This window comes from Dipodomys ordii, unplaced genomic scaffold, assembly GCF_000151885.1.
Source record: "Dipodomys ordii isolate 6190 unplaced genomic scaffold, Dord_2.0 Scaffold7, whole genome shotgun sequence".
NCBI lineage: Eukaryota > Metazoa > Chordata > Mammalia > Rodentia > Heteromyidae > Dipodomys > Dipodomys ordii.
Window position 1 is genome coordinate 19,566,308 of NW_012267223.1, and position 13,852 is coordinate 19,580,159.

The 13,852-nt window shown below is 53.0% G+C and overlaps 1 protein-coding gene across 1 annotated transcript in view; it reads right to left on the reverse strand.

The window, feature by feature from the left end:
- Tbkbp1 (TBK1 binding protein 1) overlaps positions 1-12,541 on the reverse strand; it is a 16,043-nt gene extending 3,502 nt beyond the window's left edge. The window contains exons 1-8 of the mRNA XM_013036851.1: positions 12,293-12,541; positions 11,890-12,012; positions 11,530-11,634; positions 10,158-10,338; positions 9,411-9,586; positions 9,244-9,305; positions 244-362; positions 18-111 (exon numbers count right to left, since the gene is read on the reverse strand). Coding sequence (XP_012892305.1) covers positions 18-111; positions 244-362; positions 9,244-9,305; positions 9,411-9,586; positions 10,158-10,338; positions 11,530-11,634; positions 11,890-12,012; positions 12,293-12,517 — 1,085 coding nt within the window. The 5' untranslated portion in view covers positions 12,518-12,541. The remainder of the gene's footprint in view (positions 1-17; positions 112-243; positions 363-9,243; positions 9,306-9,410; positions 9,587-10,157; positions 10,339-11,529; positions 11,635-11,889; positions 12,013-12,292) is intronic.
- Positions 12,542-13,852: the final 1,311 nt, after the last annotated feature.

The window sequence follows — 13,852 nt, forward strand, 5'->3', positions numbered from 1 at the left end:
GGGCGGGCGACTGGCACGGGGCGCAAGGGGGTGCCACCCGGGCGGGCGGGGAGGGCGAGGGGCACTGGGGGGACGGGGAGTGGCGCTGCGATAGCGGCGAGTGTCTCTGACCTGCAAGAGAACACAAGATGGTGCTTAGGCTTGTGGGGCCAGGCGGTACCGGGGACCAGGGAAGGGCTGCCATGGCCACCTTCCTCCCTCCTCAGCCCGCCTTGCCATCCATCAGTCGTCCCCTGTGCTCACCTCCACTCCGGGCCTGCTCCTGCAACAAGGTCCTCAAGATCCTCCCTTGCAGGGAGCTCAACTCCCGGAGCCGGCCCAGCTCCTCCGTCAGCTCAGTGTAGGCCAGGGCCAAATTCACTCTGAGGGCAGAGGGCAAGGGGTGGTGGGCTCCTAAGTCCCAGGCTGCTAGGAAGAACGGCTCTGTCCCTGCAGCTGCACCTGGCCCAATCCTCCAGGGTCCTCCTACTTCAACTGTAGTAATCCTCTGCTTCTAAGATCCGCCTCAAAGGCCACCTCCTCCAGGAAGCCTCCCGCTGCTTCCAGAAAACATTTCTAGGGTTGGGGCAGAGGTTTCTGTTGCAGGGGTGAGGATGGGTGCCAGAGAGATTCCAAGGGACCAGTCAGGTCCGTCTGCGGCCTCTGCCTTAACACAGCTCATGTAGGTGATGAGAATGTTTTCCTCATCTGTGCAGAAGCTGTGATGTCAAAATAGCCCCAATGGGGGGCTGGGAATTTGGCTCAGTGGTAGAGTGCTTGCCTAGCATGCATGAAGCCCTAAGTTCAATTCCTCAGTACCACATACACAGAAAAAGCCAGAAGTGGCGCTGTGGCTCAAGTGGTAGAGTGCTAGCCTTGAGCAAAAGAAGCTCAGGGTCAGTGCCCAGGCTCTGAGTTCAAGAAAAAAAAAAAAAGAAAGAAAGAAAGAAAAGTTGTGCTGAAGCTGGGCACCAGTGGCTCATGCCTGTAATCCAAGCTACCCAGGAGGCTGATTGCAATAGGAGGATCCAGGTTTGAAGCCACCCAGGCAGGAAAGTCTGTGAGAAATTCATCTCTAATAAACTACTCAGAAAAGGCTGGAAGTGGAACTGTGGTTCACGTGGTTGAGCACTAGCCTTGAGCAGATGCTCAGGGACAGCACCCAGGCCCTGAGTTTTAGTTCTTAGACCAGAAAAAAAAAAAAGTTGTGCTGACTTTATAGTTGTCACTGTTTTTTCTCAGAGCACAAATGAAAAGCAGAACATAGTCCATTTGCTGGAGGAGTCCATGTAAAGCATCCTCCCCTTTGAAAAGGACAAGGCTGAGGGATGAGGGGAGAAACAGTCCATCCACAACCAAACAACTCTTAATCCAATTGGACCAAAGCATACGTGAGCAGGGAGTCTGGGGGACAAACCCTTTTGGGGAAAGGCAAGTCCTGGGCATACTTCTGTCCTAGGACTCCTCACCAAGGTCCTGCAGCCATGATACATCTCAGTTCCTACATTTGCTAATGTGTCTTGGGCTAATGGGCCCATGGGAAGAAATGGTATCTTCCTATCAGTCTGGGAGCTCCACATGTGCCCTACATCAAACCAGAAACTCCAAAGCCAGTGGCTTAGCCCTATAATCATAGCTACTTGGAATGTTGAGAAAAGAAGGATCCAAAGTCAGCCCAGGCTGGGCATTGGTGGCTCGTGCTTATAATTCTAACTACTCAGCAGGCTGAGATCGAAGGATTGCAGTTCAAAGCCATCCTGGGCAGGAAAGTCCATGGAGACTCTTATCTCCAATTAACTAGCAAAAAAGCCAAAAGTGGACCTGTGGCTCAAGTGGTAGAGTGCTAGCCTTGAGCTAAAAAGTGTAGTTCAAGACCTAGGACTAACATACGTACATGCACACATGTGTGCAAGCAAACACACACACACACACACACACACACAGCCAGTTCCAGGCAGAAAAGTTCCCAAGATCCTTTCACAACCTCTAACTGGATATAATGCTATGTTAATGGTATGTATTTGTCATTTAACTATTTAAGAGCATGAGATTGGGAGGATCCTCGTTCTAGGCCAGCAAGGGCAAAAAAGTCCACAAGTCTTACTCAATGGAAAGAATCTGGGTATGGGGTTGCATACCTGTCCAAGCTACAGTGGTTAACCTAATAGGCAAATCTCAGTCCAGGCATTACTAGTGGAAAAAAAAAAAGATGGGGGAGGGGAGCAGCTAAGCATTAGAGCTCCTGCCTAGCAAACACTAGGCCCTGAGTTCAAAGCCCCAGAATCACTAACTAACTGACTTACTACTGAATGAATAAAAGAAGGGAGGGATGGTGGGAGGGACGGAGGGAGGAAGGGAGGAAGGAAGGAAGGAAGGAAGGAAGGAAGGAAGGAAAGATTTCATTTCTCTTTAGACCAAGGGCAATGTGAAGAGTGGGACTGTGCCATCCACTCAGCATTGGGGGCCACTGGATACTGATGAAGTGTCATCCTCCATCCACTCAGCCATAGTTGCTTTTCCCATCCACCTTTCCTGCTGCATCTCAGGTGACAGATACAGGTCGTCGCTTTCACACTCTGCCGGGGAGATCTCACCTGCCACACTCAGTTCCCAGGCCCCTCTCTCCTGCTTCTTTTCCTCCCTTGTCAGGAGCCACCCTAGTTTCCACAGCCTGGATCCTAAATCTCTCCTCACAGAAAAAAAAAACAAAACCAGGATCATAGGAAATGGAAGGAGGCAGCCCTAGCCCAAAATGCTCAGCCTCTATCCCAGCTGACACCAAGTGTTTGGGCCAGTCAGATACTGTCCTCTAAGAACTGACTGTCCATCTTCACAAAGAACCTGGCAAGGAAAGATCTGACCTCCAGATAGGTCCTGGCCCCACAAGACCTGCCTTTTCAGTAGGCATTTTTTTCTCTCCTAAAGATACACACACCCAGCTGCAGAGTATTTTAACCATCTGAATGACTCACTGAAAACACTGCCAATTCAGTGGAAAAAAAAATCTCAACTTCATAACACAACCAAGAGCCACACACATGCACTGAAATACGTTTGCTAGCTTCCTGACCACACCTGAGTGCTCTTTCCACCATCATGACTCTAGGAAGAAGGGTTCAGGTGAAGGGCAGCAGTGGTTATACCAGAGTGCCCCTTGACTGTTTAGATTACAGAAAAAAGACTGAGTCTGTCACCACTTGAGTGTCTAAACCCGAGAGGGAACCAGAAAAGAACCATGGATCATTTGAATGAATGCTGATCCCAGACTACAAACTGTGTGCTAAGCTGCACTGTCTTCACAACCCTTCACAGCCGTGCCGCGGTGATTGCCTCTGTTTTACAGAGTAGAAAATGAGATGCACAGAGATCAAATCACTTGACCAAAGTCCTAAAGCCCAGAAGTAGTTGAGCTGCTCCAAAGCCTATGCTACTGACCATTATGTGTACACCTCCCAAACAATCAGGAAAGGCAGGAAAGCAGGAGCAGCGAGGATAGAAAAGAAGAACAAGGAGGCTGGAGACCTTGCAGATGGCCTGGGAGAAAACAAGAACTTCTGCTCCTGCCAGAGAGGGAAGAAGGTGCTAGACAGACATGGACATGCAAGATCAATTAGGAGCTGGCTTAAGGTCACAGAGCAATGGTTGCACAAAACAGGGATTCAAATGCTTGCTTTTGGCACCTCAGCCTGCTAGGCTGGCACCTTCAGAGGAGCCAGAGTGCAAAAGGCAGAGTTGGCAGGAAGAAGGGCACTCTCAGATGTAAGACATTCCCCTCCTTCATTGATCTGTGTTTCATTCATTCATTTTTTTTTTTTTTTGTCAGTTGTGGGGCCTGAACTCTGGGCCTGGGCACACCATCCTGCAGCTCTTCAGCTCAAGGCTAGCGCTCTACCACTTGAGCCACAGTGCCACTTCAGGCTTTTTGTTTATGTGGTGCTGAGGAATCAAACCCAGGGCCTGTACATGCAAGGCAAGCGCTCTACCACTGAGCCACCTTCCCCGCCCTTATTCATTCTTTCCATGAATAATCCAGGGATCTCAAAAACTTGTCTGGAAGCCATCATCTTTGCTATCACTGATCAAACAACTGAAGCAAGGGTTAAAGACCTGAACATCCTTCTCCAGGTCTCTTTCTGTCTCAACCCAGCTTCTGAACCCCACAGGACCCCACATGCTCTGTGCTGCACCAGAGTGGAAAGAACGTGGTAGAACCAGAATTCAGGCTTAGATGATAGGCTTAGACCAGGAGAGTGGCTTGAGGTCTGGATGAAAGGTGGAGTTCGAATCAGAGGAGGCTTGAGGTTGGAAGTTCTTGTGGACAGAGGTGGAATCAGAATTAGAGATAAGAGGGGCTGGGAAGGTGGCTCAGTGGCAGAGCACTTGCCTTGCATGCATGAGGCCCTGGGTTCGATTCCTCAGCACCACATAAGCAAAAAGAAAAAAGCCAGAAGTGGTGCTGTGGCTCAAGTGGTAGAGTACTAGCCTTGAGCTGAAGAGCTGAGGGACAGAGCCCAGGCCACACGACCGGACCCCCCCCAAAAAAAAAAAAGAATTAAAGAGTAGAGTCAGAGGGCTGGGAATGTGGCTTAGTGGTAGAGTGCTTGCCTTGCATGCATGAAGCCCTGGGTTTGATTCCTCAGTACCACACAAACAGGCTGGAAATGGCACTGTGGCAGAAATGGTAGAGTGCTAGCCTTGAGCAAAAGAAGCTCAGGGACAGTGCCCAGGCCCTGAGTTCAAGCCCCAGTAAAAATAAAATAAAAATTAAAAATAAAATAAATAGACTAAATTTAAAATGGTTTTTTTTTTTAAAAAAAAAGATTAGAGTTAGAGATGAAACTAGGGTTGACACCAGGGTGAAGACTATAGCTGTCATGTGAGCAGAACTGATTCAGAATTGGGAGGGAAACACAAATCCAGCATTCCCAACCCCTCCATTCTCATCCAGAGTCCACCCTGCTCCCCCAGCCATCTCATTCTGTGGGAGAATTTAGGGGCTGAACTTTCCACCACCCACAGGCACACCCAGTACCAATCTTCCCGCCTGCCCGACCCTCAGGGAGGGGACCACAGGCACCAGGCCGTGGAGCGGACTTGAGGTTGTGGGCTGGGGGAGGAGGAAGTTGCTTTGCAACAAGCCAGTGCTCCACCACTTCCTTTCCAGTGCCTTGAGCCCTTCACTCTCCTCCACCAGCTGTACCTTGTGGTCCCCAGAGCCTAGCTCTTCGTGGCAGCTTCCAGTATACGTCCACTGTGACTACAAACCATGGCAAATACAGCAGAATCAAGCAGCTACGGGGAGGGGGGGCAGGAGGGTGTTAGAAGCAGGGCCTCAGTTTGCCAAGAACCATCCTGCTTCACACTAGCTGCCACAGCAAAATTATTAATAGTGCCCCTTTCACTTTCAAAACCCACCCCAATTTGGCCAACAGATCACATAGCCGCCCCTCTCATAAAGGGCCTCCTACCTATAAAAGAACCTGAGCAGGAAGACACACCGTGAGTCCCCACCTGCTAGGGACCAGCCGGGTGCCTGCACTGCTCTTCTCCTCTACTGGGCTTCTCAGCACTTCATGATAGGAGAATGAAAAGAGATCTTGTAGGTGTCTCACCTTGCCTAATGTGCCACACAGATAAAGAAGCCAGGAGTGCCTGGGAAACAAGTAGCTCGTGTTGAGCTTTTGTTGAGACACCAGTTTAAGACTTAGTTTGCGAAGCCGGGGAAGGATGTGGAGTTTCCCATCAGGGAACCAGCAAGCAAGGACAAGCTGTAGGTCTTGCTGCCAGGCACAGGGGTTGGAAATGGGCTCAAAGCCCGCCTGGGGTAGCCCAGAGGCTGTCGCGCTCAGGGGCTAATTCTGCATGCACTGGGTGCCTGGGCTGAAGGAGACTTGAAAGAAAGGAAGTAGGGAGGGTGAGAAGCGTGAAGGGGGAGGCCCGGAGCCGCTGATTTGGGGGCATGAGGCTACGCTCAGGGTACATGGGGGTCTCCGACTTCCGTCCCGACCCACCCCACACTGCCCTTGACCTCCGTGCAGAGTTTCCATCCTCTCTCTCCGAGTTCACACTTCCCCACCACTAACCACAGCCCACGCAGAGGCTTGTGGGCAGAGGGAGGGGGGCGGAAAAGGGCCTAGACTGCAACACTGAGCCCCCCACGTTGGGAAGAAAAGAAAGACCTATAGTTGATGGGTTTCCCCTTCTCACCCATGCTGAGCCCCTTTTTCTTACTGGGCTCCCTTACCAAGGAGCCCCCTCCCTCCCAGGACCCTTATCGCCCCCTTGGAGCCAACCTGGAATCCTTATTACCTTCAAGCAGTACCCCTCCCAATCTCCCCTTCCCTCTTACCAATGGATGCATTTTCCAAAACTCCCACTCAGGAACCTACAAGCCCAGAGGAAAGGGGCTCATGGGTCCTGCAGCTCCTGTCTTGTCTGGGACCCTCCCACACCTCCTCAGGAGCACGATGAACGCTCCCCCCCTCCCCACCTTGACACTGCCTTTGCCAGTAACCTCAGAGGCTCTCTTTGGGGTAATCCTTTCCCCTGGGTTCTGGCCACCAGCACTTCGTGGTAAAGGGAACTCTTGCCTCAGGGTTAGACCAGTCTGGCTACACCAGGACCTGGGAAGCCGTGGACTAGGAAACCAGGGGCTAGGGCTGCTTCCGGGCCTGTTCCATGGTGCAGCCAGAACCAGGAAGGGGGGCTGGAGAGACAAACACGTTTAAAGGAGGTGTTTGAATGGTGAGGATTCTTGCAGTCGACCTGGCTGCCCCAAGCATCCAAGCTAAGATAGGAGGCAACTTTCAGGATACAAAAGAACTGGGTCCCCTTCAGACCCCCAACCCCCAAAACATAGCCCCAGATTCCCATGTTTGGAAAAGGGCCTATGTAAAATTCAGCAGACATGGCAGGAGAAAGAATGGAGAGTGGATGCCCACCTTCCTCAGGGAGGAGGGAGCCCTAGGGAGAAGCCTCTTACCGAGTTTTCTTTTTCTTTCTTTCTTCTGCCAGTCCTGGAACTTGAACTCTGCTCCTGGGCACTGTCCCTACCCTTGTTTTGCCTAAGGCTAGCACTCTACCACTTGAGCCACAGTGCTACGTCTGACTTTTTCTGTGATTAATTAGAGATAGTAGTCTCATAGGTTTTCATGCCCAGGCTGCTTCAAACCATGATGCTCACATTTCAACCACCTAAGGAGCTAAGATGACAGGCATGAGCCCAGTGCCCAGCAAGGGCTGAGTTTTCTAAGAAAATAAAACTACCAAGGGAGTGAAGACTTCCTGACACAAACTCTTACCAAGCTGAGGCTTTCTGGGAGTGAAAGGCGCATGTGGCAGGCAGGCCGGCAGGCCGGCAGGCAGGGCCTGATCCACCACAGGCACAGAGACCCACGGGGAGAGCAGGAGCTGGAGGTGCTTCTGGGAGGACTTTCTGGGCAAGGCCCTCAGCAGCTGGGGGGGAGGGGAGGGCTCCCTCTGGCACAGGGCTTTGTGGGACAGGTGCCTTGGGTATGGGAGAAGAGGTTTTTTTTCTGGCCAGAATCAGCAATGCAGGTGACAGGACCTCCAGGGCACATATGGGACAGGCTTGTTCTTAGCACATGATGCCCTGGCCCCTGGGGATCTACCACCCCTTCTCTGCTCCTTCAATAATCTACCTCAAAGCCAGGCGCTAGGGGCTGGGAAGGTGGCTCAGTGGTAGAGCGCTTGCCTTGCATGCATGAGACCCTGGGTTCGATTCCTCAGCACCACAAAAACAGAAAAAGCTCGAAATGACACTGTGGCTCAAGTGGTAGAGCTCTAGCCTTGAGCTGAAGAGCTGAGGGACAGCACCCAGGCCCAGAGTTCAAGCTCCATGACTGACAAAAACAAAAACAAACAAACAAACAAAAAGCCGGGCACTAGTGGCTCATGCCTATAATCCTAGCTACTCAAGAGGCTAAGATCAGAGGATTGCGGTTCAAAGCCATCCTGGGCAGGGAAGTCCATGAGACTCTTATTTCCAATTGACCACCAGAAAACCCGGAAGTGGCTCAAGTAGTAGAATGTTCTCCTTGAGCTGAAGAGCTGAGGGACAGTGCCCAGGCCCAGAGTTCAAGTTCCACTACTAGAAAAAAAAAATCTACCTCATCTTCCTCTCACATCTCTCAGCAAGGACTGGAGGGAAACCTGGGGTCCAGAAAGGTAACCTCAAAGCCAGTACCACATTGCAGCCCAGGAGGAATCTCTGGGTCACACCCCAATGCTGTCAAAAAGTCTTCCCTTGGCACTGAGCCAATTAGGAGAAGCTCCACTGCCCTCTTCTGATAGGAGGAGACTGGACTAGCTGATCCATAAGAAGTCTTTGGTATGATTTCTGGTGCAAGCTACACTTCTAGAATATGAATATGTACGTGTGCTCTGAGTCTAAACACAGGGGCTGAGATGGGCCCAAAACCCTAGCCGCAAGCTAGGTTGGAACCTCTCTGCCAAGCCTCTCCCCTACAAGCAGTGGAGCTGAGGGTCCCACCCAAGAGTCTCATAAACTGGCTTCTCACCTCCAAGCTATCACAGCTCCACCCAGGCCTTTACCTCAGGGTGAGGAGGGAAGTTGGCCAAAAGCTGGGAGGAAGAGAGGAGGAAGTCTTTTGGAAGGGAGGAGCCCTGGGGCTCTTTCCCTCTCTGGGCCTCACGATTTGCTCTCCAGTGAACACGGGGAGTCTATGCCACCTGTCCCATGTCAGGGGAAAGGACACAGGATGGAAAAAAAGTTTGAGCTCTATTTCTCAGAAAGCAGGAGAAGATGAGTCTGGGTGTAGTTGTGAAAGACACCAGACATTGACGCCAGGCTGCCCAGCACTCCCCCAGAGGCCCGGCCATCCGGCTTCTCACCAACATGCTCCCTTCCTAAATCCTGAACCCCTTGTCCCTGGTAAGACGCTACACCATCTTGAAACCTCTCTAAGCCTCAGGTGCCTCTCCATTTTGAGACGAACAGAAAACACAAGTCATGCTGAGCAGGACCAGCTCCCTCCTCGCTAGGAAGGAAGGGTAACCCTAACCAACTGTGGATAGAAAACGGTGCATACCAGATGACAATGACATATCAACAAAGCCACTGAGTACATTTCTCCCAGCTCGACACCTCAAGAAGAAACACGTTTCATCCCTTCCTTGTGATGGAGGTAGAGCAATAAGCACCCCAGATGCCACAGAGGGATGGAAACCAAACTCACAGGGACCTGGGACCCCCACAGGTTAAACGGTTGGGCTGTGACTTACTGATCATCTCCCACTCTCTTCACCCATGCCATGTCCCTCTCCGACTGGTTGGAGGCCAGGTCCTAAGAAGGAAGATGAATCGATCAGAGCCTACCCTCATCCTTGCCTAGACCCCATCCCTGCCATTTCATGTCCCTGGACCTCTCAGGGTTGTTCTCCATCTTTACCTGGGCCCGAGTCTCCTGCAGCTGCTTCAGCTCCCCCTGCAGCCGCTCACATTCTGCCTGGAGCTGCTCCTCGCGAAGCTGGGCCCCCCGGGCTTCCCCCTGTGCAGCCTCCAGGGCCTCTTCCAGCTGCCTCCGCTCCAGCTCACTCACACTCGGTGTGGGGCCAGGCCAGCCTGCTGTCAGGAGACATGACATTGTCAAGCTGGGTCCAGCTGCCTCCATCAACTCCCAGATCCACACAAAATGAAACAGGTGGGAAACAAAGCGTGAGGGACCAAGAGAAACCAGAACAGATACAGGAGGGTGAGAGACGCTGCTATGAGGCAGTGGGAAGGATGGGCCAGTTGCTGCTGATAAACCTTGCTGGAGGCCAGGGAAAAATGAGATGGCCTCCAGTGGCTACCGCACTGTGAGATTCAGACGTCTAGAGCCTCCTCACTGGCCTGTCCTCATCACAACTAAGACAGGGCCATTGGGTGGGGGCACCCTCTGCTGGCACACCCACAAATTGCACTGGGGCAAGCAGACCCTGACGGGAAAGGTTGTGTTTAAAGGGGATGGCAGTGGGAGTAACTGGGGTATGTAGAGTTGAGGTGAATATGGAAAAGGCAAGATGGGGTGATGATTGGACAAACTGAAGGCAATGTGATGGGATTTTAGGTAAACCAGAAGAGTCCAAGGGTGCTGAAACAGGGGCTAGTCAGGGGAAGTTGGAGGTGGGGAAATCGAGGGTCACTGCAATCTCACCATGACTCAAGGCAGGTCCTCCTCTCAATGCCAGGTAGTGTAGGTCCAGGTCAGCACAGGGGGGTGCAGGGGCGGGTGGGGGGCTCAGGCTGGAAAAGGACGCGTCCCGGAGGTCTTGTTGCTGCCGCAACTGTTGCTCCAAACCACAGATCTGTCGCAGGTGTGTCTCCACTAGGGCCCGCTGCAGGAGGAGACAGAGGGCTAGAGGTCTCTACAAGGCCAGGGAGCTATTGCGGGCTTCCCAAACCCAGGACTCCTCCATTCTGGACACCACACCCTGGAGAAGAGGCTCTCAGAGTCCACACTTATACTCCAAGTGGCCATGGGTGCGAGGCCTCCTCTCCCAGCACCTGCAAAGCAGATGTTTTTCCAGAGACTACCCATGGCAAGGTCAGATCAAACATCTCTTTTCTGACCTTAACACAAAGAGCCAATCATAAGAACACCCAGAGCCAGGCTCTGGTGGCTCATGCCTATAATCCTAGCCTAGCTACTCAGGAGGCTGAGATCTGAGGATCTGGGTTCAAAGCCAGCCCAGGCAGAAGTGGAGGTGTAGCTCAAGTGGTAGAGCAAAAGAGCCAAGCATAAGACCCTGGGTTCAAGCCATAGTACCAACACACACACACACACACACACACACACACACACACACACACAGAGTTCAGTGTCCAGACACTGCCACACTCTTAGGAGCATGTAACTTTCATCGGCATACATAACTTAATCACTTGTGGGCTTCATCTACCTCTTGTAGTAAAAGGGGATTGCAGTACCATGCCTACCTCTTCTAATATGAAGGGTGCAACAATTATAGATAAAGGTGTAAGAATGACACCCGGCACACAGTAAGTGCCATATAAGCATTTGTGTATGGAAACAAAGATTTTCATGCAAATGCCCATTATCCTCATCACAGTTCAGTAAGGTTGTTATCATTGCCTCATTTTTCAATGAAGGGATGGAGACTGATTTGGTGAAGGTCACAGCCAGGGACTGGCAGAGATGGTATATTCTGGGTCTGACACTTGCCCACCCACCTGCTTACACAATGCAGGCTGCATTCTGACAGCTCACATACCAGATCCCATCCCTCCGTCACTGATAGCCATTCTTGATAGCCTCACCACACTTGTCTCCTAGACACAGCACTACAGGTTGACCTGGTGTGACCCACAGTGTCACTGTATGGTCACGAAAACCTGGATGTCACACACAGTCTCACTCAGAAGGCCAAGAGGTCATTCACGGATACACATGAACACAAGCAGGGTGCCCACCACAAGCAGGGATGTGACAACGTTGGAAGGCTCACACAGGGATTACAGAGTACCGGGAACACATTGGAGCACCCCCTACTCTCTCTGGGCCTCACCATCTCCCCCAGCTCCGTCTCTAAGTCGCTCTTCTCCACACACAGTTTCTCGTAAGCCTGGATCATCTCCCCGAGCTGTTCTTCCTGCTCCTTATTCTTCTGCAACTGGATGGGCCCAGAGGGGAGAGCCAGAGTCAGGTGAATCCTTGAGTGGGAGCAGAGTGGCATTACCCCTCCCTAACCCCACTCTCAGCACCACACAGAGGGGCAGGAAAGGCTGCAACTGGCTTCGGGAAGACCATGGTCATTTTTGATCAAAAGACCTAAAGGCCAGAGGCTGGGGTGAAGGAGGGGGAGAGGTGAGGTGGGCCAGAAGCTCAGGGAGCTGGGCTGTGTGCAAGACCAAGACCAAGTACTCACCTCATGTTGGAACTGGTTGAGCCGTTGCTGCAGACTAACCTTCTCCACCTCCAGCAAGGAGCCATCCTTTATTTCATACAGAGAGAAGCCATGCTCTTCTCCAAAGTCACTGATCAACGGGTACTGTGGGAGGGCAATCTTCAAGAGGGCTGACACCCACCAGGCCCTAACCCCACCACCGGCCTCACGGTCCCCAACTGTCCCCTTTCTAGTGGAATCCACGGCTTCAAAACTGATCCCTCCAGATTAGCTTCTGGGAACCCAGAGCGCAAATCCAGAGAAATCACATCACTCAGGGGAGACTCACCAGTTCCCAAAAGTGAACTCTGACCCCTCTTCTGGGTCCCTGGATTCTCTGCTAGGTCCCTAGTTCCTGCCACCCCTTTCACCTCTAGCTTCTGACCTTGATCTCATAGACTTTGAGGCGACGGCGGAGTGTGGCGTTCTCCCTCTCCAGGCCTCCCAGCCGTTCCTTGATGTCTCCATAGGCGGTGATGAGGGCAAAGTGGGAGGCGGAGCACATGTCACCTCCCAGTGAGGGGTCTCCAGGACCATCCAGCCACACCTCACTGGGCCCTAGGGCCTCCTGGGTCAGGATGCTGATGTCATCTTCAAACATGGACTCCATGGTAAGTGCGGTGGCCCCCACTGGGCCTCCTAGAAGAGCGGGAACAGCATGGAAAGGGCCACTTGGCATTCATCCCCAGCGCCCTCATGCTGGCCTCAACACTCTAGGTCAAGTGAGAAGCTTGGTATGGGGAGATATCAAGGGGTACTGCCACAGTCCCTTCCCAGAAGACTATGCCCCATCCTCCTCCCGCTACCTCCTTTGGGAAATAAAACTAGAACCGGGTGAAGACTGGATGGGAGACAAGCAGGGACTGAAGGCCTAAAGCCAGCTCAGCTAGCAGCAGGGAAAGGCTCCTTTCCAGAACCCAGAGAGACCTGTAGATAGGAGAGCTGCACAGCCCCATCCATCGGGGCTCCCTCATCAGCCCACTCTCTATCCCAGACCTCCCCTTTGCAAGTACCTCGATAGAGCTGAGGTCCTCATCCCAGGGCCCTGGCACCACCCAAAGGAAAGCCAGTGCTTTTGGTCGGCCAGCCCTAACAGCCAGGCCTCACTGGGCCCCCTCCCAACTTCCCCATTTCCTCCTGCAGGATCCCAGAGTTCAGGAAAAGGAAGTGCCTCCCCATTGCGCAGGGGCGGTGGCAGCTGTCCAGGCGCTCCCAGCCCCTGACCCGGGACCTACAGGAAGTCCTTGGCTGAGTGTCAGAGGGAGCAAACTGGGTGAGGGCCTGGTTCAGGCGAAGAGGCTGCAATGGACAACCCCAGTCTGTCCCAGTGTGCCTGAGAGAGGGAAATGGGGAGCAGGAATGACTGGGAGGGGGGCAGGAATGACTCAGGGCTCCCAAAAGAAGGAGTAGGCAGCGAGGGGGTGCGTGTGTACTTCTCAGGGCCCTGTTGATGAATGTGTCTGTGGCTGGCATGTGGGGGTAGTGTGTATGTGAATGAGTGTAGGTGTGTCACCATCAATGAGCGCCTTTGCCGGGGGCCGAGGCTGGGGGTCGGCCGGAGTGGAGAGGCTGTGTGTATATGTGTGTATGTGTGTGTGTGTGTGTGTGTATGTGTGTACGAGAGCGCGCGCACGCGCGCGTGAGCACGCGAGCGTGAGCGTGGGGAAGGTGCGCACGTTCGGGCCGTGTGTCACGTGAGGCACTATGGGAATGTCCGAGGTGCGCGCGCGCTGGAGCGTGTGTGCGCTCAGGCGAGGGGGTTCGGCGCCCGTGCCAGGGAGTGGGCTCCGCGACCTCCCCGAAGCGGCGCTCCAGGAGCTTGGGGTGCACAGGGCTCGAGCGCAAGACACCCCCCCCAGAATCCCCCCACCCACCCCCACTCCAGCCTCCTCTAAGTGCCAAGGAAACGCGAGTGCCCGGGTCTGAGTAAGGAGTGTGTGCCCGT